The 24,107-nt window shown below is 55.5% G+C and overlaps 2 protein-coding genes across 2 annotated transcripts in view; both read left to right on the forward strand.

The window, feature by feature from the left end:
- The window catches only part of PRKCG (protein kinase C gamma), a 12,012-nt gene extending 3,923 nt beyond the window's left edge, over positions 1-8,089 (forward strand). Inside the window, exons 4-18 of the mRNA XM_069103444.1 lie at positions 180-291; positions 697-828; positions 1,068-1,224; positions 2,532-2,666; positions 3,552-3,639; positions 3,789-3,818; positions 4,351-4,509; positions 4,757-4,945; positions 5,078-5,169; positions 5,271-5,333; positions 5,548-5,686; positions 5,843-5,923; positions 6,005-6,112; positions 6,955-7,095; positions 7,275-8,089. Coding sequence (XP_068959545.1) covers positions 180-291; positions 697-828; positions 1,068-1,224; positions 2,532-2,666; positions 3,552-3,639; positions 3,789-3,818; positions 4,351-4,509; positions 4,757-4,945; positions 5,078-5,169; positions 5,271-5,333; positions 5,548-5,686; positions 5,843-5,923; positions 6,005-6,112; positions 6,955-7,095; positions 7,275-7,475 — 1,827 coding nt within the window. The 3' untranslated portion in view covers positions 7,476-8,089. The remainder of the gene's footprint in view (positions 1-179; positions 292-696; positions 829-1,067; positions 1,225-2,531; positions 2,667-3,551; positions 3,640-3,788; positions 3,819-4,350; positions 4,510-4,756; positions 4,946-5,077; positions 5,170-5,270; positions 5,334-5,547; positions 5,687-5,842; positions 5,924-6,004; positions 6,113-6,954; positions 7,096-7,274) is intronic.
- A 3,170-nt stretch (positions 8,090-11,259) lies between these two features.
- Positions 11,260-15,106, forward strand: CACNG7 (calcium voltage-gated channel auxiliary subunit gamma 7). Its single transcript, XM_069103445.1, has 5 exons — positions 11,260-12,209; positions 12,791-12,877; positions 12,984-13,124; positions 14,187-14,332; positions 14,807-15,106. The coding sequence occupies exons 1-5, from the start codon at positions 11,810-11,812 to the stop codon at positions 15,062-15,064; spliced, it is 1,032 nt and encodes a 343-aa protein (XP_068959546.1). The 5' UTR covers positions 11,260-11,809; the 3' UTR covers positions 15,065-15,106.
- Positions 15,107-24,107: the final 9,001 nt, after the last annotated feature.

The following is a 24,107-nucleotide window of genomic DNA, read 5'->3' on the forward strand; positions in this document are numbered from 1 at the left end:
AGATGGGGAGACGACTCACAGAGACAGGGTAACCAAGGCACAGAGACGGGAGAGGCAGAGAGCCGGGGAGATGGCCATCCCAAGAATCAGAGGCCAGTGATGGGGATACAGCGGCACAGCCAAGAGGTGGGGAATGCAAGGACTGAATCGACCCCGGTGACCCTCTCCCTGCCCTCTAGGACCCCCGGAACAAGCACAAATTCCGTTTGCACAGCTACAGCAGCCCGACTTTCTGCGATCACTGTGGTTCCCTGCTGTATGGGCTGGTACATCAGGGCATGAAGTGCTCCTGTGAGTGCAGGAGACCAGACAGCCAGCGGCCCGGTGGGGCGGTGGGGTGGAGGCTGGCATGCTGGGAGATAGAGTCCTCTCTTGACTGGGCACCGTCCAGGACCCCCAGAGACCACTACTCCCAGATACCCGGAGCAGGGGGGAGATACAGGGAGGTGTAAGGGAGGAGAGGGATCCCAGCCCACCCCACTGAGGGGCTGCTGGAAGGATGGCGCCTCTGCTCAGCTGGCTCAGGGAGAGCGGACTGACGGACCTGGGAGACCTAAGGGGGTGGGAGGAGGGTTGGGGAGGGCTTATGAATCCCCGCGGAGACTACATGTCCCAGGATGCCCTGCGGCCTTACCAGCCCTCTACGAAGGATGCTGGAAGTCGTAGTTCTTGCTGAGCCTCGGGCGCCCCCTGCAGGCTGCGAGATGAACGTGCACCGGCGCTGTGTGCGAAGTGTGCCCTCTCTGTGCGGTGTGGACCACACAGAGCGACGAGGACGCCTGCAATTGCGCATTCGGGCCCCAGCTGGGGATGAGATCCACGTCACAGGTGAGGGTCCCCGATCCACGGTCTCGGCTGCCACCTGGTGGCAGTGTACAGCTTGGGTCCCCTCGGAGCAGGACAGTGGGAGGGAAGGAACAGGCATTTATTAAGCACCTATTGTGTACCTGGTATCGTGCTGAGCACGCAATCGACAAGATCTCCCTTGATAATGGGGGGGAGGGATCTCCTGGGTCTCAGGCTGGGCGCATGACTAGGCTCCCTGAGCCGTTCCCTTCCATCCTCAGTGGGCGAGGCTCGTAACCTTATCCCCATGGACCCCAACGGCCTGTCTGATCCCTACGTGAAACTAAAGCTGATTCCGGACCCAAAGAATGTGAGCAAGCAGAAGACGCGGACCGTGAAGGCCACGCTAAACCCGGTGTGGGACGAGACCTTTGTGTTGTGAGTCTGCTACCCCTGGGAGAACGCAGAGTCCCTCAAACTGGCCCTGGTCGGGAGGTGTAGGGCAGTGGGGATCGCCCAGCAATGGTCAGAGGGACACCAGCGCGAGATCCCTAAACTGAGCTTCTCTTCAACCTGGGGTCTAGGCTGTGTGACCTTCCATGAGATTCTCCCCCCTCTTGGCCTCAGTTTCCCCATCTATATAGTTGCCTCCAATAAGGACTTTTCCAGTGCTGATGTTCGGATCAAGCAACAAACATCTATTAAGCCCCTGTCTCCCATGCCTGGAATACTCTCTCCTCACCTCCAGATTTTAGAATCCCTAAGCTTCTTCCAAGGTTGGAAGCCTCGAGAGTCACCTTCTCCCACTAGGCATTCCATCATCCCTCTGGTTGCTAGTGCCCCTCCTCCATCACCTTTTATATGTATTTGTTGTCTCCTGTCAAGAGTGTAAGGTCCTTGAGGGGAGGGACTGCTTAACTTCTGTCATGCCGAGGTCAGAACAGATGCTCCTAGAGTGATCTACAATAAGCTTGAACAGAGCAAATACACTGAAATTTTAGATAGGGCTGCTAGGTGGTGGGTGCAGTGGTTAGAGCTCCAAAACTGGAGTCAGGAAGACCTGAGTTCAAATTAAGTTCAGATACTGGCTGTGTGATCCTGGACAAGACCCTGTTTGCCCCAGTTTCCTCATCTGTAAAATGAGCTGGAGAAGGAAATGGCAAACCACTCTAGTATCTTCTCCAAAAGAACCCCAAATGAGGTCATGAAGAGTGGGACACAACTAAATAACAACAGAAAATTTTAGATAGGTTCATGGGCTAATCTAGATGAGAAACTCAGAAAAGATTGTGATGGCGGGAGAGTCAAGTACAGAAGTCAGGGGGGGAGGGGAGGGGCAAGAAACAAGGATGAAAGGAGGATGGGGAGAGACAAAAAGAGAGAAGGGGAAGGAGGAGGGGGAGACAAAGCAAGAGAAAGGGGAGGGAAGAGGGGGGGAAGAGGAGAGAGACCCCTAGAGTAAGACTGACATGTTGAGGTAGAGAGAGAGAAGGAAAAAGAAGATCTGGGTAGGGATGGAGAGAGGAGTCAATAGGAGAAAAAAAACCAGCTTAGCAGACACAAATACTGACAGACACAAAGATGGTGGGGGAGGGACAGACAGAGAGTGGCTGAGAAATGAGCAGGAACACAGAGAGAGGATGAGGGGTGTGGAGGGGCCTGCTATTAGGAGGGGCTGAGGTGTGATCACTGGCGTTGGAGGTGAGGGTGCTTGGGACCTGAGATGGAATTGGTCCTTGCTGCAGCTCCCTGAAGCCCGGGGATGTGGAGAGACGCCTGAGCATAGAGGTCTGGGACTGGGACCGGACATCCCGCAATGACTTCATGGGAGCCATGTCCTTTGGCGTCTCAGAGCTGCTCAAGGCCTCCGTGGACGGCTGGTGAGGCTGCTCTCTCTCCTTGGGGAAGGGGAGGTACTCGGGAGGGTGTGCTAGGTCCAGCACAGGCTTCTTCTCTGTCCTCAGCACTCCCGCAGTGCTCCCAGCCCTGGGCCAACCCAGCCAGCCAGCCCAGCCCACTGACTTCCTCTCTCTCTTTTTCTGTTTCTGCATCTCTGGGGTCGGAACATCTGCAATTTCTCTGGTCTTTGTTGGTCTTCTTGTCTCTCTGGGCTGGGATGTGGGATCTCTCCCTCACTCTTCCTGGCACCTGGCTATCTCTGATCCTTTTCCTCCCTCTGGTCTCTCACTGTCTTCCTCTGTCTCTGGAGCCTCGGTCTCCCCATATGTCCCATTCCTCAGTCCCCGCGTGTCTGGGGCTTCCTCCCCACATTTCGGGGATCTCCATGTACACTGTTTCTCCTCCTCTTTCCTTTCTGGGTGGCTGTCCTTACTTGTCTCTTACCACGTGGGGGGTGAGAGTGTCTCTTCTCTCTCCTGTCTCTTTCCCTGGTTCTTTGCATCTCTCTCATTGTCCCTGGGGTTTCTCTATGTATATGTATGGGGGGGCTGTGTCCTGCTCTACTTTGACTTCCCTCTCTGAGCTCTCTTTGCCCCTCTTTGACTCTGGGTTCCAGGTGGCTCTGCTATCTTTGGACTCACTCTTTTCCTCTCTCTGTGGGTTCTCACCTCCTTCCTGCCTGGACTGTTTCACCACCGTGTTGGGTTCATGCTGATCTGTGTCCCCTTCTTCTCTTGGGATCTCCCTGTGTGTGGTGGGGTGTCTCTTCCTGTACCCCTTGGGTCTCTGTCCCTTGTTGTCTCTGGGGTCTCTGTCTCCCTTTGCCCCCATGTCGTGGTCCCCTCCCTGGGTGGTGTGTGTGCCAGGTACAAGTTACTGAACCAAGAGGAGGGTGAATATTACAATGTCCCAGTGGCCGACGCTGACAACTGCGGGCTTCTGCACAAGTTCGAGGTACCCTTCTCCTTCCACAGCCCTTACACCACCTCATGGCTCCCTTTAGTTTTCCCCACTTTGGTTCCCAAACCTGACCCCTACAGGGACCAGAACCCTGAGCTCAGCTTGAGTTTAAGCTTACACCTTTTTCTTTCTTTCCCTCACAGGCCTGTAACTATCCCCTGGAGCTGTATGAGGTAAGGAGGGGGCTGGACCTGGCCTAGCTGGGGGGCTGAATGTGACCCCAAGAACCTGGGAGCTTCTTCCCTCTCCCCAGGCCTGCCTTCATTGCCCCCTCTGAGTCTCTGTCCTTGCCTCTGCTGTTTGGTTCTCTCTTCCACAGGTCTGCCTTATGTCTCTGGAGCCTTCCTTGTCTTTATGTGGCCTCCCCTCCCCCCTTCCCTTCTCTTCCTTTTTCTTTCTCTGTTTCTCTCTGGCTCACAGCTGATAAAGACATTATTGTATACTGTGGGTTCCAGACCCTTTCTTGCCTTTCACGTATTAAAAAAGCCAGAAGGGTCAGGGATTTCTCGAGTAGGGGGTAGGTCCCACCTGGGGAGGTCTTTTAGGCTGTGCGTGTCTGTGGAAGGCTATGTCCCTGTTTGGGTGGCTGGCTCTCAGCTGCAGGGACCCTGGGTTGGGTGGGTGTGAGGGAACCTCATGCCGACACCTGACTCATTTCTCCTCCATATCCCTCCCTCCCTCTCTCCCTCCTTCCCTCTTGGGCAGCGGGTGCGCCTGGGCCCTTCTCCCTCCCCCTCTCCCTCCCCCAGCCCCACAGATTCCAAGCGATGTTTCTTCGGCTCTGGCTCCGGCTCCGGCTCAGGCCGCCTGCACATCTCCGACTTCACCTTCCTCATGGTGCTTGGAAAGGGCAGTTTTGGCAAGGTAAGGGCCGGAGGGACCTTGGGCTTCCGAGGGGCTGGGGTAGGAGTAAAGTGGAGGAAAAGAGCTAGAGGCCATAGGAAGACTGGCAAGGCTTCCGGGCAGGTGGGAGAGGGGCTGCCTGGGTTGCGGAGAGGAGCGGAAGGTTGGAACTACTTGGTCCCCAGGGGGTAGGGTGAGGAAGGGTCAGAGAGGCCAAGACACCTATGGTCGGAGCTGGGCTGGACACCTGGGTCCCTCTGGCTCCCAGGTGATGCTGGCCGAGCGTCGGGGTTCAGATGAGCTGTTCGCCATTAAGATCCTGAAGAAGGATGTGATCGTGCAGGACGACGACGTGGACTGCACGCTCGTGGAGAAGCGCGTGCTGGCCTTGGGGGGCCGCGGGCTGGGCGGACGGCCGCACTTCCTCACGCAGCTCCATTCCACTTTTCAGACCACCGTGAGCGCTCCCAGGACGAGCCGCGGCCCCAGGCTTCGGGGGAGGGGCCGCAGAGCGCTTTGGGCTGGGGGGGGGGGCCGAGGGCAGAGAAGAGGGCCGTCCTCCGAGCGCCTCGTCTTAACCTTTCCCCAGGACCGACTGTACTTTGTGATGGAATACGTGACGGGCGGGGACCTCATGTACCATATTCAGCAGCTGGGAAAATTCAAGGAACCGCACGCCGCGTGAGTGCCCAGGAGAAGCGAGCGGGTGGGGAGGGGGGAGGGGGGAGGAAGATAAGGAGACCTAGGTACTGACCCCAGTCTGGTGTTCTGTGCCCACGCAGGTTCTACGCGGCGGAAATTGCAATCGGCCTTTTCTTTCTCCACAACCAGGGCATCATCTACCGGTGAGGGGATCCCACCCACCTTCCCACCCCAGCGCTCCCTCGCCCAGATGCTCCAGGCCCCTCCCCTTTTAGAGCCACATTCCCCATGAGCCCACAGCCCCCACCTCGCGCCCATAACCAAGCATCACCTTTTCCCCTTTCCCAGACCCCGCCCCATTCTGGCCCGAGCCTCTCTGACTCCCCACCATGCCTTTCTCGGGCCTCTCTCCTGCAGGGACCTGAAGCTGGACAACGTGATGCTGGACGCGGACGGACACATCAAGATCACTGACTTCGGCATGTGCAAGGAGAACATCTTCCCAGGGACCACGACCCGGACCTTCTGTGGAACCCCGGACTACATCGCTCCTGAGGTGCGTCTTGCTCCCTCGGGGGAGGAGCCTGGGCCTCCAGGCCTGGGGGGGGGGGGGGGGGGGGGGGGAGGTAAGGGGGGGCGTGTCCGGGGGCTCAGACCGGGGGTCTGGACTGGTCTCCTAAAGGCCCCTCGTGGCCCTGTGTCCCCCGAGCAGATTATCGCCTACCAGCCCTATGGGAAGTCAGTGGACTGGTGGTCCTTCGGAGTGCTGCTCTATGAGATGCTGGCGGGACAGGTGAGAAGGCGGGGCTGGAGAGAGACCTGCGCGGGCCTGGGGCCGGGCCGCAAAACGCTGACTTCTGGTCTCGGTCTCCAGCCTCCGTTTGATGGGGAGGACGAAGAAGAGCTGTTTCAGGCCATCATGGAGCAGACTGTCACCTACCCGAAGGCGCTGTCCCGGGAGGCGGTAGCAGTGTGCAAGGGGGTGAGCCTACAGGCTTCTGGGGAACTCCTCCCTCCTCTCTCCTGTCTCTGAGCTTCGATCCCTCGCCCCTTCTCTCCAACTTGGTCTTTTTCTGCTAGGGCTCAACTCTGAGGGTCCCTGGGCCACTAGGTGGCGCCATAGTGCACAGAGCCCTGGGCCTGGAGTCAGGAAAACTTATTGAGCTCAAATCCGACCTCAGACACTTATAGCTGTGTGACCCTGGGCAAGTCACTTAACCCTGTTTGCCTCAGTTTCCTCATCTTTAAAATGAGATGGAGAAGGAAATGGCAAACCAGTCCGGTATCTTTGCCAAGAAAACCCCAAATGGGGTCACAGGAGAGTCCTACAAAACGCACCGTTGCTTTTCAGGCTTCCAGACTTCATCCCAGTGCTTCCACTGGTTTGTCTCTATCTCAGCGTCTCTGTGCCTCCGTCTTCATCCCTTTCCTGTGCCTTCACCTTTCCCTCTTTCTTTGTATCTCTCTTTCTCTGTGTGTCTCTCTGGTTTTGTTTCTGTGTGGCTACAATAGAATGGAAACTCCTTGAGGGCTTTCCCTGGCAGAGCACCTGGGACATACAGCTGTAGGCACTTCATGGACTGGATTGAATGAAGTTTAATTGTTCGTGGTTCTCCGAGATTTTTTGTCTCCCTTCCTTGTCTTTCTGCCTCTTATTTCATTCTGTTTCCCCAGTTGTCCCTGTCCAACTTCTTTCTTCTGGTTAAGCTCTTCTTTTTTCCTCTCTCTCTCCTTCCTTTCTTTCTCTGGCTTTCCCCTCTGGCTTTGTGTCTCTCTCAGTTTCTTTCGCTCCGATTTTCCTTGTTTCTGCCTCTTCCTCCCTAGTTCCTCACTAAACACCCAGTGAAGCGTCTGGGCTCTGGGCCTGATGGAGAGGTGGCCATTCGCGCTCACGGCTTCTTCCGATGGATTGACTGGGAGCGCTTGGAGAGGCTGGAGATTGCTCCTCCCTTCAGGCCACGACCAGTCAGTATCTTCTGGGTTCTTACCCAGTCCCATCCCTCTGTGTGTGTGTGTGTGTGTGTGTGTGTGTGTGTGTGTGTGTGTGCATGAGCTGGAGCATGTGTGGTCTCAAGGACTGGGTGAAGACCTTGGGGAAGAAGAGGAGGGGCCCCCAATAATTTCCAACCCTATTCTTCCCCCAGTGTGGCCGCAGTGGTGAGAATTTCGACAAATTCTTCACTCGTGCAGCCCCAGCGCTGACCCCCCCTGACCGCCTAGTCCTGGCCAGCATTGACCAGGCTGATTTCCAAGGCTTCACCTATGTCAACCCTGACTTTGTGCATCCTGATGCCCGAGAGCTCCCCAGTCCTGGGGCTAGTGCCAGCCCTGTGCCTGTCCTGTGAGCACCCTGTGCTGGACCCAGGCCCCTCTGCTGCTTTCCCCGTTCCTCGGATAGGTGGGGCTGGGGGGAGTTCTCAGATCTTTTTGTTCTCTCCCACCTTTCCCCACCTGGGACTGGCATCCTGCATACCCTGTCTTTATTCTAATTCCCCTCATCCTGATCTACCTTCCTAATTCTAGTTCCCCACCAATGTTCTAGGTACCCACCCCCATTCTAGCAACACCTGACCTCCCCTGCCCTCTTAGATCCCTTGCCCTGAGCCTAGAACCTACCTTCAATTCTAGGTCCTGTGGGAGGCTGTGCCCCCACACCCTGGGACCTAAGGGGAAGGTGGAGATGGCTCCCAGCTGGGGCCCAGCACCCAGATCTATCCAATCTTTTCTGCCCCACTCTGGTGTTCTCCACCAGCCAGTGTTCTAGAACCTCTCTTCCATCACCCCCAGTCACCACCAAACTCCTTTCCTGCTGCTGCGTGTGATTCAATTCTCAGCTTCATGGAGCCCTGGATTCACCTCTTGGGACCCCTGTGGCCTCCCTCAATCAGGCTCTCTATATCTGTCCCCACCCCCATCCCTCAGGGCTGGGAAATAAAGTTGGGGTTTTGATGCTGGCTAAGCTTGTGTTTGCTTGGGTCCTGGGTTATGGAGGGATGGAGAGAAGAGGCAGTTTGAGGAAAAGAAACACAGCAAAAAGGAAAGACAGGGACAGTGAGAGGAATGGATCAGAAAGACATTGAGTGGTTCTTGTAGTTGAAATGTAGCTCTTGGGGCCTCAGGAGAACCCAGGAAAGCAAGTAGGTACCACAGACAAGGTTCCAGTCCAAAGGAAGATGAGGCTCACATTGGTCATCCAATCAAGGAGCATTTATTAAACATCTCCTAAGTGCTAGGCACTGATCTAGGTGCTTCAGATACAAAGAGAAAAACTAAACATTTATCTGCCCTCGGGTATTTAACATTTTATCCAGAGACAGCTATTCTCAAGGAGTCTCAAGTGTTGGAGTCCAAAAGACCTGGATTCAAATCCCCTTCTCAGACACTTGCTAGATGAGTGCCCTTGGACTAGTCATTCACCCTCAGATTCATCTTTGTTATCTGAAAAATGGAGATAACAATATTATCTTCTTCCCAGGAGGGGTGTGAGGTCCACACGAGATAATCCCGGGGGGGGGGGGGTGAGGTCCACACGAGATAATCTGTGTACGTTACTTTAAGTGCTACAGAAACGGCGGGCGTTGTGGTGATTGTGGAAGAAGCCCATATACAGAAGCATATGTGAAATATAACACTAAGGCATCTTTTCTTGAAGGGGGAGCTGGAAGGGTAGAGGCAATGGGCAGAGCCTGGAGTCACTGAGCAGGCGCGTGACTTGGTCAGACCCCTGCTTTATAAAGGGAGTCACCGGCAGCTGTGTGGAGAGTGGGCTCTCATGCTCTAGATAACTGTTTATACTATTTATTTCTCCTGTTAGATTTTAAGATCCCTGAGAGCAGGGATTATTTTGCCTTTCTTTCATCCCCAACACTCAGCACAGTGCACATAGTAGGCATATAATATGTTTAAACATTTGTTGACTAACTATTGGAAAGGAAGGTATCCTGACTGTAAGTCTACCCCCTAAATAGTAGACCAAAAATAGTTCTAAGAAGGGGGGAGAGGGGGGAGGGAGGAAGTGAGAAGATAGAGGGAGGTGGGAGAGAGAAGAGGGAGAGAGAAAGAGGGGAGAGGGTGAAGGAGAAGAAGGAGGGAGGGAAATGGGGGAGGGAGAGAGAGAGGGAAGAAGGAAGGAGGAATAAGCCATGAGACAGAGGTGAAAGGGAAGAGGCTGAGACAAGGACAGAGACAAGATTAGAGATGGTGAGGCTAGGATTATGAGAGACAGAGACATGCTGGGGCCAGGACAGTGAGACAGTGAGAAGGCACCAACATCGGGAGAAACAGAGACAATGACAGAGAGAGTCGAAGATGATGAGAGAGAATCAAAGATTCAGGTTCAGGGTAAGTGAGAGACAGAGGGAAGGTCTGAGGGCCACTTTGGGAATAGTTACCACTGCTCTCATCCCCCCTTCCCACCCCACCCCCAAACTCCCCCTTCACACCCAGCCTCTATTTCCCATCAGCAACTGCGGCCAGCTCCCCTATTCCTGTCCCCTACCAGCCCTTGGCGGTGGTGTTGGGGGGTTACCTACAGGGAGCTGCTGGGAAATGTAGTCCTGGGGTGGGGGCGGGGGCGGGGTAGCAGTAGCAGAACTCGGTCTAAATCTCCCAAGTTCCATTCAGCCAGTCCAGACACTGGGTCCCTGTTAGGGCCTGGAACAGGGAGGGGACTCTCGGTTCTCCGAAGGGGGGGCGGAGGTTGGGTCAACTGAATCCCTCTGGGGGTGGGCTAGAAGGCATGTAGCCTGGCTTCTCCAAGGAGGCTGGGCAGGGGGGAGAGGACGCCTGGGTGCTTGAGGTGATGGGATTGGGTCTGGGTCCCCAAGGGGCGCGGGATCCTAGACTGCGAGGAAGTGGGAGTAGGGAAGGGATCTCCTGGGTTCTTGAAATGCTAGCATTGAGAAAAAGGCCGCCGTCCCTGAGGGAATAGGGCTTCTGGGTCATTGATGGGGGGCTGGATGAGGGAATGTCTGATTGTCTCGGGGCTGAGGGAGGATCCTAGGTCACTGAAGGAGTGGGACTAGAGGAGGGATACCTGTATCTCTCAGGGGTCATTCTGGAATCCCACTCCCCAGGGCAAGTGAGAGCAGCTTCGGACCCTGCGCCTTTAAGAGAGAAAGGTTGGGGGGGGGGAGCGCACGACGGCCCGCTGACATCACGCTGGGGCGGGAGGGGGGGGGGGGGGGCTCACTCAGGCTCTGTGAAGGCTGCAGGACCCGGGCCGTCCTCGGCTCCGTCCACCCAGCGCCCCCCGACCCGGCCCCTGCAGGCCTGGCCTGCGGTCGGTTCCTCCTCCTTCTTCGATGCTCTGTCTGGTCTCCCTGAGCCTTTCTGACTCTGCCTCCCTCTCTTTCCCTGTACGTCTCTCCTGTGAGTGTCTCTGTCTCTGCATCTCCATCTTCTCGTCTCTCGTCTCTCAGTTTCTCGGACTCTGACCCTGTGCCCCCCCCTCTCACCCTGGCTCTGGGTGTCGCTCCCTCTCTGTCCCCACCGTTTCTCGCAGGCTGCCTCCTCTCGCCTTCTGTAGGTCCAGCTGCAAACCTCATCGTCTCTCTCCATCTCTCCATCGCTTGCTGTCTCTGTCCCACTTTGAATCTCGTCTCTCTCCAAGTCCTTCTTCCCGGCTCTCTGGCTAGGTCTCTTTGTCCCCGTCCCTGTCTGTCTCTGTGTCAGTGTCTCAGTCTCTCTCCATCCCCATCCTCTGCGTCCTCCCTGCTTCCCTCCCCTCCTCCTCGGCAGCCAATGAGAAGCCTGGGCTCCCTGCTCCCGTCTCCGTCCGCCGAGGAGTGAGTGAAGGAGGGAGGGACGGAGGAGGCTGGGCCCGGGGCCCGAGAGCAAGCCTGAGCCGGAGCCGGAGCGGAGGCCAAGGAGGAAGAAGAAGCCCCGGGGGGCGGGGGCCGGGACGCCGGGGGCCGGGAGCGGCGGGGCCGGTCCGGGGAGGCCGCGGGGCCGGACATGCGGCTGCGGAGCCCGGAGCCCCGAGCGTCCGCCCAGCGTTGAGCGAGGTGAGACAGGCCAGGCCAGGGGTTCCTAACTGGACTGGGAGACTGGGATGTTTAAGTCCTCCGGGGGAGTCCAGCTGACGGATGGAGAGGGGAAGCCTGGGTCCCAGGTGGGAAGCAGGATCCTGGAACGCCTGGGTCCTGGGGAGGTGTCATAGAGGGCCAAGTGGAGGGAGCAGAACTCTTGTGTTCGGAGCATTTAGATGGGGGGGGGGGGGGGTAGAGGGACAGTCAGCCGGGCTGTAGAGGGAGATGAGGACCCCTGAGTCCAGGCTTCAGGAGGCAACTGGATATACTGAGTCTCCGACAGGAAGAAGCTCGTTGAGGGATGGATGCCTAGGTCCATTAGTCAGGAGACCTGGAATGAGTAAGGGGTTGGGGTGCTGGAATGCCTGGATCCCAGAGGGGATGGGGATGGAGGGCTGATCAGGGAAGACTAAGTCCAGGAGGCACGAGGCAGTCCAGGATCTCGAGGGCCCCAAAGAAAAAGCTTGGAGTGGGGGCGGGGGCGGATACCTGGGTCCCATTAGCAGGACATCAGGACGGGGTAAAGGTCTAGGAGCCGGGATGCTTTCGTCCCAGAGGGAAAAGGGAGGTCTGAGACCGAGTCTGGGAGATAGCGGGCGATCTTCACTTCTCGGGAGAGGAAGCTTGGAGCCCATTGCGGGGGAACTAGGATGCGGTCGGGGCTGGGGTCGGGTGGCGGCTGCCCAGGAAGGCGGGGAGGGCCTCCTGGGTCTGAGAGAAAGCGGGAGACCAGGCTGCCTGCCCGGGCTGGCTCTCCCTCCATTCCCGCGTCCCCGCGCTCCCGCCTCTCCGGCCGCCCGGCCGCCTTTCTCTCCGCAGGCCCCGCGCGCCTCCCGCCCGCGGCCGCCGCCGCCATGAGCTCGTGCAGCAGCCGCGCGCTGACCTTGCTGAGCAGCGTGTTCGGCGCCTGCGGCCTCCTTCTGGTTGGCATCGCGGTCAGCACCGACTACTGGCTCTACATGGAGGAGGGCACGGTGTTACCCCAGAACCAGAGCACCGAGGTCAAGATGGCGCTGCACGCCGGCCTCTGGAGGGTCTGCTTCTTCGCAGGTAACGGGACCCTGGCGGCCCTCCCCAGCTCCCGGCCCTCCCCCCCAGGGACCCCGGCGGCCCTCCCCCAGCTCCGAGCCCTCCCCCTTGGAGATCCCAGAGTCCTGCCCCTCAGGGATCCAGGTGTGTGTGTGTGGCCCCCTGCTCTCAGTCCCAGCCCCTCCCCCTCAGGAACCTGAACGGACTTTTCCCCGGCCCCAGCCCCTCAGGGACCCTGGAGACCTTTCACCTCTCCACCAGCCCTGAGGACTCGTCCCTTAGCTCCAGGCCTTTAAGGGACTTTCCCTTCACCCCCAGGACCTAGGCATCCTCCTTCTCCAGCCCCCATTCCCCACAGGAATCTTGATGTCCCCTCCCCTCCCCCTGATCTTCATCATGGTGCTCCCTCCTCCATCTACCACTCCCTCAGGGGCCTAGGCCTCTTTGGTGCCCCCAGGTGCCCCCAACCCCACCAGGACCCGGGGATCCCTTCCTCAAAGCAGCTCCTACTCTGTTCATCTTTGTACGACAGCCCCTAGCTCAGAGTAGGCGCCTGTCAAATTCGCCGGATTATTGGCTGACGAATCGCTCTTTCCCCGCAGGCCGGGAGAAGGGTCGCTGTGTGGCCTCGGAATATTTCCTTGAGCCCGAGATTAACCTGGTGACCGAGAACACCGAGAACATCCTGAGTGAGGAAGGGGGCCTCTATGTAGGGGCGGGGGCGGGGCGTGTGGGCCGAGGGGAGGAGCTTTGGCTTCTAGGATGGACGGCTCACCCCCCCCCCTCTTCCCCTAGAGACTGTCCGTACCGCTACCCCCTTCCCCATGGTGAGCCTTTTCCTGGTCTTCACCGCCTTCGTCATCAGCAACATTGGCCACATCCGCCCTCAGAGGACTATCCTAGCTTTCGTTTCTGGCATCTTTTTCATTCTCTCAGGTGAATGCCCAAGTGCCTGTTCCACGCCCACCTCCGCCCTAGGGCATGCTCTCTTTGGGTCCCCTCTAGGACCACTGGACAGCTGCTGTAGCTACTCCATTGTTAGGACTCAGAGAGAAGTCAGCCTCAAAGCTTGGGCCCCTGAGCAGGACCCCTGACTGGCTTTGTCAAGAACCCCTGTTTCCCCCTCTGGAAAACATAGATTAGGCTCAGTGGTCGCCATCTCGTTGGCTGTGGGTACTGGAGCCATTCATACAACATCTCTCGGCTTCAGTATCCCTCTCTGTAAAGCTGGGGAGGAGGGAGAGGCCTAGATGAGGAAAATGGAACAGAGGAAGGCTCTTCTGCATCCTCCCTTTTTCTGCCCTTGATTTCTGTGATCTTAAGCTTCCTGCATGACCTAGGAGTAGTCGTTTTTCTTCCTGGGCTTCATATCAAGGAAAAGGATCAAACAAGAGCCAGGTTTCTTAACCTAGGGTCCGTGGATAAATTTCAGGGAATACATGAACCTGGATGGGAAAAAAGACATTTTTATTTTTCCTAAATCTCTAACTAAAATTTAGCATTTCCTTGAATTATTTAAAAACATCATTCTGAGAAATGGTCTGTGGATTTGTCAGACTGCCAAAAGGTTCTATGGCCCACACACAAAAGGTTAAGGAAGCCCTGGGCCAAAGAGTCTCTAAAATGCCTATCTATCATTTGACGAATCTCTGCAGCTCCCCTATCACGTTCTGGACCTAGTGCTGGAGGAGTGGAATAGGGGGAGATTGGGGAAACAGGAGGGTGAAAGGAGTCCCACTCCCAGGGAATGGTAAAATGAGGGGGCTTGCTTTTTTGGCCAAGGCACCCATTGTCCCTCATTGATGCCAAGAACCTCTTTAGGGATACTCTTCCCAAAGCCCATCAGCCAGTAGTATCTGCCTACCTCCCTGGAGATGTGTGTGTGTGTGTGGGGGGGGGGCAATCAGGGAGGCCTTCCTGGAGTCTCCCCTGGGCCATGCTGGAGCCTCTCCAAGCCGCCTGACCAGCTCCCGTCCTGGCTGTCTCCCTCCTGTGTAGGCCTCTCCCTCGTTGTGGGGCTAGTTCTCTATATCTCCAGCATTAACGACGAGGTGATGAATCGTCCCAGCGGCTCCGAGCAGTACTTTCACTATCGCTATGGCTGGTCGTTCGCCTTTGCAGCCTCCTCCTTCCTGCTTAAAGAGGTGAGATGGGACTGGAAGCACTTCTTCCCACTCCCCCTACAAGCACATCTGAGGCCCTAAGCTCCAGAGGCTGAGGGAGGGCCTGGAGAGGCCCTTGGGTTCCCGAGGGGGTGGGGCTAGAGCTGGGTAAGGGGAACCACTGTGTGAGGGGACCCCCTGGGTCCCCAAGATGATGGGGCTAGAACTGGAGGGGGGTAGATTGTGGCAGGAACTCCTGGGTCCCCAAGGTGACAGGGTTAGAGCTGGGAAAGAGGGAAAATGGACAGTGGGTGGAGACTCCTGTGTCCCAGAGGGGGCGGGGCTAGAGCTGGGGAGAGGGAATGACTTGTGACAGGAACCCCTGGGTCTCCAAGATGACGGGGCTAGAGCTGGGAAGGAAGGAAAATGAGCTGTGTTAGGGGACCCCTGGATCTCTGAGGGGGTGGGGGTGGGGGTCCGGACACTGCCACAGTCCCTGATCACGGGTCCCCACAGGGGGCTGGCGTGATGTCTGTCTATCTGTTCACCAAACGCTATGCGGAGGAAGAGATGTACCGGCCCCACCCGGCCTTCTACCGGCCCAGGCTCAGCGACTGTTCCGACTACTCGGGCCAGTTCCTTCAGCCCGAGGCCTGGCGCCGAGGCCGCAGCCCCTCGGACATCTCCAGCGACGTCTCCATCCAGATGACACAGAACTACCCTCCTGCCATCAAGTACCCGGACCACATGCACATCTCCACCTCGCCTTGCTGAGGGGCTGCGCCGCCCCTGCTCAGCACCCACCCCAGCACCCCCTCCTCGGACCCCGGCCCCTCCCCCCCAGCCCCCCCTCAGCACCTGCTCCTCAGAGGCCACCCTCGGGTCCCCTTGGGCCTCATCCCCTCTTTTCAAGTTTCCTGAGGCTTCTCCCTCATGGCCCTTTCTCTTCAGTCTTTTTCCTTATTGCCAGTTCCTTGCACTTCGCCTGTTCTCTTTATCCTTTGGGTCTTTTCCTTTCTTTAATGACCTCCCCGTCTCAAGTCCCCCTCCTTTGTTCCTCCTCTGGTTCCTTCTTTGTTTCTTAGGTATCTTTAATGCCAGGCAGCTCCTCATAGAAGCCTGCCAGCCAAATTCAAGCCTATGGGTCCTTTCTCTTTCCATCCCACTAACCCTCATTTCTCCCAGGGCCCATCCAGCTACAGGCGTCTCTTAGCCCATGTCCCTTTCCCTCATCTGCCTACTGTAGGTAGCCAGTCAGGAGTTGGGAAGGGCCAGGGTGCTAACCTTGCCGCTAGCCTTCTCCTTGCCCCTGGGCCATCTCCTCCTAGCTCCCTATTTCCCTTGCCATCTCTTTTCCCCCCCTAGGTCTGTCTCTCCCTTATGTTCCTCAGAATCTTTTTGTTTCTGTCTCTCTTTTTCTTCCCCTTCTTTCTTTTCCACACCAGAGGCCCCCCGGGATGGGGAGAGAAGGAGGCTGATGGGCTGACCCTGATGCCTGGGTCCCCAGCCTCCTCAATCCTCTCCCCTAAGGCAGGGGCAGTAGCGGGGCCTAATGGCCCCCCAAACCTCGGAGTCTTCCACCTCTGCCTTCTCTGCACCTCCATCCCTGCCCCCTGCAAAACTCCAGACTTCAGCCCCTCTTAAAGGGTCTGCTATCTGGGGGACAGCTTGGGCAGGTGGGGGGACCAGAGGAGGCAAAATAATGTACAATGAACCAGATGGTCCCCCAGTGGTTGGGGGCCAGGGCTTTTAGTCTGCATCTTTGGGGAGGGAGGGAGGGAAAGCAGGGGCAGGGCATCAGTTAACCCGTCATTATGCAGCGGGTTTTTAATGAGGCTTGGGGGGAGGGGGCCCAGGTGGGCCAGGGAACAGGGTGGGAGGGTGGTTCTGTTACTTACTATGTATCATATGTAAATACCAACAGAAACTTCAATAAACTCTATTTCAAACACTGGACGTCTGCATTGAGGATTAGGGCAGGTCATGGGGTGGGGTGGAATCTGTGTCTCTGGGTCTGGGAAGGGTGTAGGGTTAAATGTAATGCCAACTCTTCTCTCCAGACCTCAGTTTCTACCTCTGTAAATTGAAGGGATTGGACTGACATTTAAAGTGCTCTGACTGAACGGGATTAGCTGTGAATCGAGGGTCAAAGAGCCCGACTCTCCAGGTTCTGCCTTTGACTTGGTGAATGATGTTGAACAAGTCCATTCCCTTCTCCAACACCGTCCTCAAACAAGCAGAATGTTTGGGTCGGGCTTGACCGCTTCTCCACCCGCTGACCTTGAGATTCTTGTGTTCAATGACCTGATTTTGAATCTCAGCCTTGGCCCTCACTATCTTTGTACCAGGGGACAATTTTCTTTCCCCCTTTGAGCCTTAGATGGGGAACATCTATAAAATGAGAGGATGGGACTGGTTGGTCTAATTCTCTTCTCAAACTGGCATTCTGTGATTGGATGCTTCCTGTGCGGAGGTTTGCCCTTCTTTGTAAATCCTGTGAAGGCAGAGGCTGTCTTTTTGTATTCCCACATGAGTCATTTAATAAATGTTTAGGGCAGTTAGGTAGTTCAGTGGATAGAGCACTGGGCCTGGAGTCAGGAAGACCCAAATTCAAATCCAGCCTCATATACTTTACTAGCTGTGTGCCCCTGGGCAAGTCACTTAACCCATTTGCCCCAGTTCCTCATCTGTAAAATGGGGACACAGTGGAGAAAGAAATAGCAAAGCACTTGAGTATCTTTTCCAAGAAAACCCCATGGACAAAGTCCATGGTCACACAGAGTTGGACATACTGAACAACAACAAATAAATGTGTATTGATTGACTGGACCTTGGTTCCCCCACCTGAAAAAGGAAAGGTTTGGACTTCGTAATTTCCCAGGCCCTTCTTTAAATCTGATGATCCCCTAGTCTTGCTCTGGTGCTCTGTGATTACACATCCTGTTATGGTCTCACCCCTTACACCCCTTTGTCTGAGTTTCTACCTTTGGAGAAGGAGAGGGCTAGATTGAGTGACCATTAACTTTCCCAGTTCCTTCATACTGTGACTGGGATGCTTTGGAAGCCCCATCTCTCCGCCTACCTCCCAATAAATCTTCCCTCTGTGAGAGCAGCAGGGGGCTGGCCCCATGGTTTTGGAGCCTGAGGGGACACAGGGAGGTTTCAGAGCTTTCCTCATCTGGGTGCCTGAAATTCTAACCCTGCTGGCCACAGGACTCTCCAGCGAGGCCTGGTTTTTTATGAAATACAGGACCCCAAAAGCAAATTGAGCTAAGCCTGGTCACTTTAAGAGCAGCACAACTCCCTCCATCCACCCCACCCCTCTGTTTTTCTTCCCTCTTTCCTGCTTTGAGGCTGGGGGTCCTGCCGCAGCTGGGGAAGGATCCCCCCAATCCCTTCTCTACTCCTGGATTTCAAGAGGATAAGGAGAGGGTTTGGAGTTGAGGCTGGGGGAGGGTAGAAGGAGATGTAAGGGGGGGGTCCTCCTTTTAAAGGGCCCTCACTCTGCTTCCGGTTGAGGCCTGAATCCAGTTGCCATGGGGACAGGAGGAGGTGGAGGGAGGAAGGGATGCTGCTACAAGGGAAGATGGAGTTGGGGGATGGGGGCTTGTGGCCCCTTCTCCCCCCTCTAGTGACCTTGGCCACTTCCCCATGGGGGGCCCCAGGAAGCAGCCCCCCACCTGCTTTAGGCAGCTGCAGCTGCAGCCCCCTTCCTGTCTGTCTCTCCCCCTCCCTCTCCCTGTCTCTCATGTCTCTTGCTTCCTGTCTCCTCATTTCTCCCTTCCTCAATCTCTCCCCATCTGCCTGCTGCCTTCCTATCTCTGTCACTCCACATCTCTTCATTTCTCTCTATCTCTCCACTGCCTCTCTCTTTCTTCTCTCTCTCTCTCTCTCTCTCTCTCTCTCTCTCTCTCCCCCATTTCTCTTGTTTTCTATTTCTCCCTGACTCTCTTCATCTCTTCCATCTCTTCACCTCTCTGTTTCATTCATTCCATCCACCCCCCTCTCCCTAACTCTGGTCTCCCTCCCTTCTTGTCACTGTCAGGCTTCCCCTCTTCTTTGATCTTCTCTCGGTGCCATTTCCTTCCCTGGAGCCAGACCTTACCCCCTTCCCCCATACCCAAATCCTCCTCCTCCCCCATCCCTGCCTCCCTCCCCCTCCCTCCTTTGCTCCCTCCCTCCTTCCCTCCCTCCCTCCCCTTCTCCAGCTCTTCCCATCACCCAGTGGCAGCAGAACAGAATTCTCTCCTCCCCCGGTTTCTCGGGCCGGATCAACCAGGCCCCCTCATCCCCTGGCCCCTAATCCCAGAAGCCTTGGTCCCTGGGGTACCCTCTTCACCAGCTCCCAATCCCAGGCACCTAGGTACCTAAGCTGCCCAGCTCCCCTTTCCTCCGGCACTTAAGCTCAGCGGCCGGGGTTCCCTGGTTTCCCCTTCCCCCATTCCGGAGGTTCAGCTCTCCAGACTCCTGCATTTCCTAGTCCTCTACTTTTCTGAACCCCCAACCCCCAGACACCTGGTAATCCTGACCACTTGGTTCACTGACCCCCAACACCCGAGGCTCAGCCCCTTGGACAACTGGCTCTCCCAGCCCCCAATTCCGGACACCAGGGTCCCCTCCCCACCTGCCTCTCCATTCTCCATCCCAGAAGCTCAGCTTCTCAGACAACTGGGTCCTCCAACACCCTGCTCTCAGAGTCCCCATCCCAGCGACTCAGCCCCCAGATAGCTGGGTTGTCAGCCCCCAACCCTGCAACTCAGCTCCCTGGACACCTGGGTCCTCTGGACAACAGGGGTAGGGACCTTCTTCCCTGTACAAGTCTGCCAATCTCAGCGGAGGCCTGACTACAAGGAGCTCCAGGTGAGGAGAGGGTCATTGTCCAGGAGGGAGGGGCTGGGGGGACAGGGCCCCATGGCCACTCAAAGACACTTCCTCCCGGCTCAGGCCCGTGGATGGAAGGGAGCAGGGGATAGGGTCTGGGGGGGCCCCCTTCTACAAACCCGGACTACAAAGAGTGTGTGTGTGTGTGTGGGGGGGGTGCCCCAGGGTCTGCCTGGAGGCAGATCGGAGGGACTGGTGTGTGGGAGGAAAGAGGATGGGGGAGGAGAGGAGGCCTCTTAAAGGCCCTGTTGCCATGGCGACCACCTCCCCTACATCCGGCCCCCCTTTAGCTAATGGGAGGAATGAGGGAGAAACTGAGGCAGCAGCCAAGGTTACTGTGCCCGAGAACCCAGGCATTCTATGTTCTGAGAAAGATCTGGGGGAGGGGGGAGGAGTCTGAGACTGGGGGTACTGGGGGGAGGGGAAGAAGGTGGGAATGGAGTGACAATATCAGCTGAGAAGCTGGGGGGTCCAAGGAGGGAGTTCTTTGGGGGTGAGGGTTCTGCCTCGGTTTCTAAACCCCCTTATCCTCCTTGTTTGTCAGAGCTCTGAGCTGTGGAGGCAGAGTGCCAAGGGAGAGAGAGTGGTAGAAAGGAATTTCTCTTTTTCCTTCCCTGTGCCTCAGTTTCCTCTCCTGTAAAATAAGTCTGTACCAATAATTTTTTGAGGTTCTTTCATTTTTTACTGAGCTGTGAATCTAAGATCTATATTGGAGGGGCATGTTGGAAGTCAGATTAAGGGGGTGCAGGGGGATAAGGTCAGGGGGTGCTTTGAGCAGTGGGGAAAAAAGAGTAGGTGGGGACAAGAAAATGAGCCAGAAGTATCAGTGGTCATCAAGAAAGGACTCTAAGAATGGGGGAAGGAATTCCTTCATCATGGGGTCCCTACCTTGTTGTCTCCCTGAGATCCCTAGTCTAAGTCTCTGTGGAGCATGGAGAGATGAGAGGGAATTAGGTTTAGGATGAGATATTTTGGGTCTAGTAGATAGAGGTAATGGGGGTACCGGGTCAGGAGTGGGGCAAAAAGTGCTGTGAACCAAGAGTTACTTGAGATGGGGACCAGAGGATAAGCCAGGAAGGGCATGGCTAATGACAAAGGCTTAGGGGGGCCTCGGAGATATTTTAAGGGGGTCCTTTCTTTCTAATCTTTGTTCTCCAGGGCACTGAACTGGGAGGATTGGGAACTCAAGTGGTAGGGAGGAGAGGGGGGAATCTGAGTTCTTTGTGTGTACTAATTTTCTCCCCCAGTGAAATGAAGTGGTTAGACTCTGATCTCCAAGATCTCTTTTGGCTTGAAAATTTAGGATTCTGTGAGATTGGGGGTGGGGTGAGGTCAACCAATCAATGAATCTTGGAATTCAAGGTCAAGATGGGGCAGGGGTTGCCAAGGAAGAAGGAAATGTAACAGAAGGTGTCCATGGCTGTTAGGAGCCCAAAGGGCTTGAGAAGAAGTGCTTTGGGAAGGGGGTCCTAGTCCATTTCTAATGCCTGATGGTTTTTTTTTTCCTGATGTTTTTCCCAAGCTCTGAGATGAGAAGACTGGGAATGTCTGAGGGAGAAGTTTGAGTCCCTCATATTTTCTAAGCCTCGGTTTACATCTCTGTTAAGTGGCCAAGACAGTCTCTATAATAATTTTAAATTGGGGGAGGTAGTCTAGGTCACAGAATTGCAGGTTTAGATCCGGAAAAGACCTGAGAGACCACCTCCTAGTTTGAACCCCTTGTTTGACAGATGAGGAGACTAAGGGATGGGAAAGTAACATCATTTGCCCAGGGTCACGAAGCTAGTGTCTGAGGCAGTTTCTGAGCCCAGATCGTCCTTACTCCAAGGATCCTGGACAGAGGATGTAACAAAAGATGGGGACACATGGGTGAATCGGGGACAGCAGCAACTGAATGTTGAATGTGGAGTCAAGGACTTGAGTTCAAATTCTGATTTAGACTTTGGTCTAGTCACTTAACCACTTTTGACCTCAGTTTCCTCATCTGCAATAATAACATCTCCCTCAGAGGGATCGTTGTGAGGCTTAAATGAGATAATCTAAGTCGAGTGCTTTTCAGACCTTGGAGAGCTCTATAATGGCTAGCTCTTGTTATTAATTATCCTAGGATGTATTCAGGGAAGGAATCCTTGGGGGACTGAGTTTCTGCCTACCCCACCCCCAATCCTTAGTCTTCTTTGTTTTCCCCCTGGCTTTAGGGATAGCCAGAATGAAAGAAAAGAATTTAAGTCCTTTTTTCCTCTCTAGATCTCAATTTCCACATCTGTGAAATGGGGGTCTGGACACAAAGATTTCAAAGCTCCCTTTCTAGCTCGAAATCATATAATCCTATGAAATTGGGGGATTTTGACCAAAAGGTCAAGGAGGAGAAACGGTGGTGTCTGTGTGGGTTACAAGGTACCATTTAATCAACATGCATTTATTAAGCCCTTACTGTGGGCTAGGCATCACAAAAGGACCTGGGGATATGAATGCAAAAGTGAAACAGCTCTGCTCTCAAGGTGCTGGCATTCTGGGGGGAGGGGGGAGCCCGCGTTCTCATATGTGTATGACATGGTATGTACAAAATAAATGCACAACTCGGGGAATCAGGAAAGGGCTGGAAGGAGGAGAGTTTGAAGGGGGCTGGGTGGCAGATACTGTGGATGGCCAGTACAAAGGCATGGAGGTGGGAGATGGGATGTCCTCTATGGAGAACATTGAATAGTTGGATTTGGCTGGAGCATAGCGTTCATGATGGAGAATAAATACTGGGTCACCAGCCTGGAAAGCTTGTTGGGATCCAGATTACTGGGACTAGGCCCAGGACCCAGTGCAGAAGAAGCTCCTGGTGGAGAGGACTCCTGGCTTCCGAGAAAGGATTGGGGGAAGTAGGGAGGGGGCTCTAATCCCTGTCCTCCTGTCTGTTTCTGTAGCCACTGACCATGGCAGCCCGCTGACCCCCGTGCTCAACTGCTCCCGCTGCCTTCTTGCTGCTTGGCCCCAGCCCCCTCGGGGTTCCGTCTTGCCTGAGCCTGCCCGCCCCCCGCCGCAGGCACGGCCCCTCCCCCGCTGCCCCGGTGGTGGCCGGCGGCCCCCCGGCTGCCAGCCTTCAGACTGGAGTCCCTGAAACGCTGGACAGAGGCTCGGGGCCTGTGGTGTGAGAAGGGCGTTCAGGTGTTGCTGACCACGGTTGGTGCCTTTGCCGCCTTCGGCCTCATGACGATAGCCATCAGCACCGATTACTGGCTCTATACCAGGGCCTTCATCTGCAACACCACCAACCTGACCGCCTCTGCCTCCGAGGACCCTCCAGCTCGAGGGCCTGGCGGGGTGGCGGAGAAGAGAGACCCCGGGGGGCTGACCCACTCGGGCCTCTGGAGGATCTGCTGCCTCGAAGGTACCGCGCGGTCTGCCGGCTCTCCCCTGGCCACTGTTCTGATGCCGTGGGAGGCTCTAAGGCTCCTCCCCTGGAGCCTCAGCTTCTCCCTCCGCTAAATGGGAGCGTGTTAGATCAGTTCTGATCTTTTGGTTGGAGAACTCTAGACGTCCCCTTTCTTTCCTCGGGCCTCCGCAGGCCTTCATTTCTACCCTTCTGGAGTGGGAGGAGTGTTGGCTCTGACTCAGTGATCTTTGAGCCTTCTGCGCTGGCTCAGACCTTCTGGAATTTTATGATGCTGTTTGTTGCCTAGGGAAGGGAAGGGAGAAAATAAACATCTATATAGCACCAGGCACTAAGGAATTTACAATTATCATCTCATTTGATCCTCACAGCAACCCCTCCAGGGAGGTATTACTATTATCCTCATCTTACAGCTGAGGAAACTGAGGCAGACAGAGGAAAGGTGACTTGTCAGAGTCACATCTCAAAAGTGTCTGAGGGGGCAGCTAGGTGAATAGAGCATGGCCCTGAAGTCAGGAGAACTTGAGTTCAAATCCGTCCTCAGACACTTGACACTTAACTAGCTGTGTGATCTTGGGCAAGTCACTTAATCCCAATTACCTTGTCTTCCCCCCTCAAAAAAAAAGTGTCCAACTCTGGATTTGAACTCAGATTTTCCCAACTCGGTCTGGTGTTCTATCCACTAAGCCTGGCTCTCCTCTTTCCCTCTTTTCCTGCCTCAGTTTCTGCATCTGTAAAATAGGAGTTTAGGATATGACCCAAGTTTCATGCTGGTTATTGAGCATGTTGTGTGATTCCCTCTCTTTCTTCTTGTCCCATTTCTTTCTTCATAAAATAGGGGAGATGTGTTGGTTTCAACAATTGTGTTTAACCTCTTCAGCTCAAACCCTGAGCTCTTTGAGAACAGGGACTCCCCCCTCCCACTTTATACTCCCAGCACTCAGCACAGTGATTGGCACATAGTAGGCACTTAATAAAAGCTCCTTGATTGGGTGACTGCTCCTGTCCTCTTTCCTACTCCTTTCCTCTGCTAGCCCAAGGTCCCATACCTGTGAAAATGGAAAGGAGACTGGCTTGCATTCCAAATGGCAGAATCTCAGGGGTCTCTAAAGAGCAAGCATTTAAATGCCTATTATGTGCCAGGAACAGTGTTAAGCATGGGGGTAGGGGGCCATGGTGGCGAGGACACACAGCTCTCAAGGAGCTCACCATCTGGCACAAGCATTGGCTCCCCTCTCTCCTTTCTGGGCTTCAGCTGCCCCATCTGTGAAGTGGGAAGGCTCTGCTTTCTGGGCTCTAAGGCCATCCCTTGCTCATAGGTCCAGGGGTTGTTCCCTTCTCTGTCTCCTCCCCCACCATCTTGCTCTCTCTCTGTCTCTCCTCCTTCCTTGCTCTCTCTGTCTCTTTATCTCTCTCTCTCTCCCTCCTTTGCTCTTTCTCTGTCTCTCCTTCCCTTGCTATCTGTCTCTCTCCTTCCCTTGCTCTCTCTGTCTCTCTCCCTCCCTTGCTCTCTCTCTCTCTCTGTCTCTCTCCCTCCCTTGCTCTCTCTCTCTC

The sequence above is a fragment of the Petaurus breviceps genome, unplaced genomic scaffold, assembly GCF_028583685.1.
Source record: "Petaurus breviceps papuanus isolate PSGF00001 unplaced genomic scaffold, PetGlider_PUasm1.0 577, whole genome shotgun sequence".
In the NCBI taxonomy this organism is placed as follows: Eukaryota; Metazoa; Chordata; class Mammalia; order Diprotodontia; family Petauridae; genus Petaurus; species Petaurus breviceps.

Excerpts from the sequence above, each read along its gene's own strand:
- CACNG7 (XM_069103445.1), top strand. The coding sequence starts at position 11,810 with ATGCGGTCGGGGCTGGGGTCGGGTGGCGGCTGCCCAGGAAGGCGGGGA. Across the intron at positions 12,210-12,790 it reads GAGGGTCTGCTTCTTCGCAG|GCCGGGAGAAGGGTCGCTGT; the intron begins GTAACGGGACCC and ends CTTTCCCCGCAG. Across the intron at positions 13,125-14,186 it reads CATCTTTTTCATTCTCTCAG|GCCTCTCCCTCGTTGTGGGG; the intron begins GTGAATGCCCAA and ends CCTCCTGTGTAG.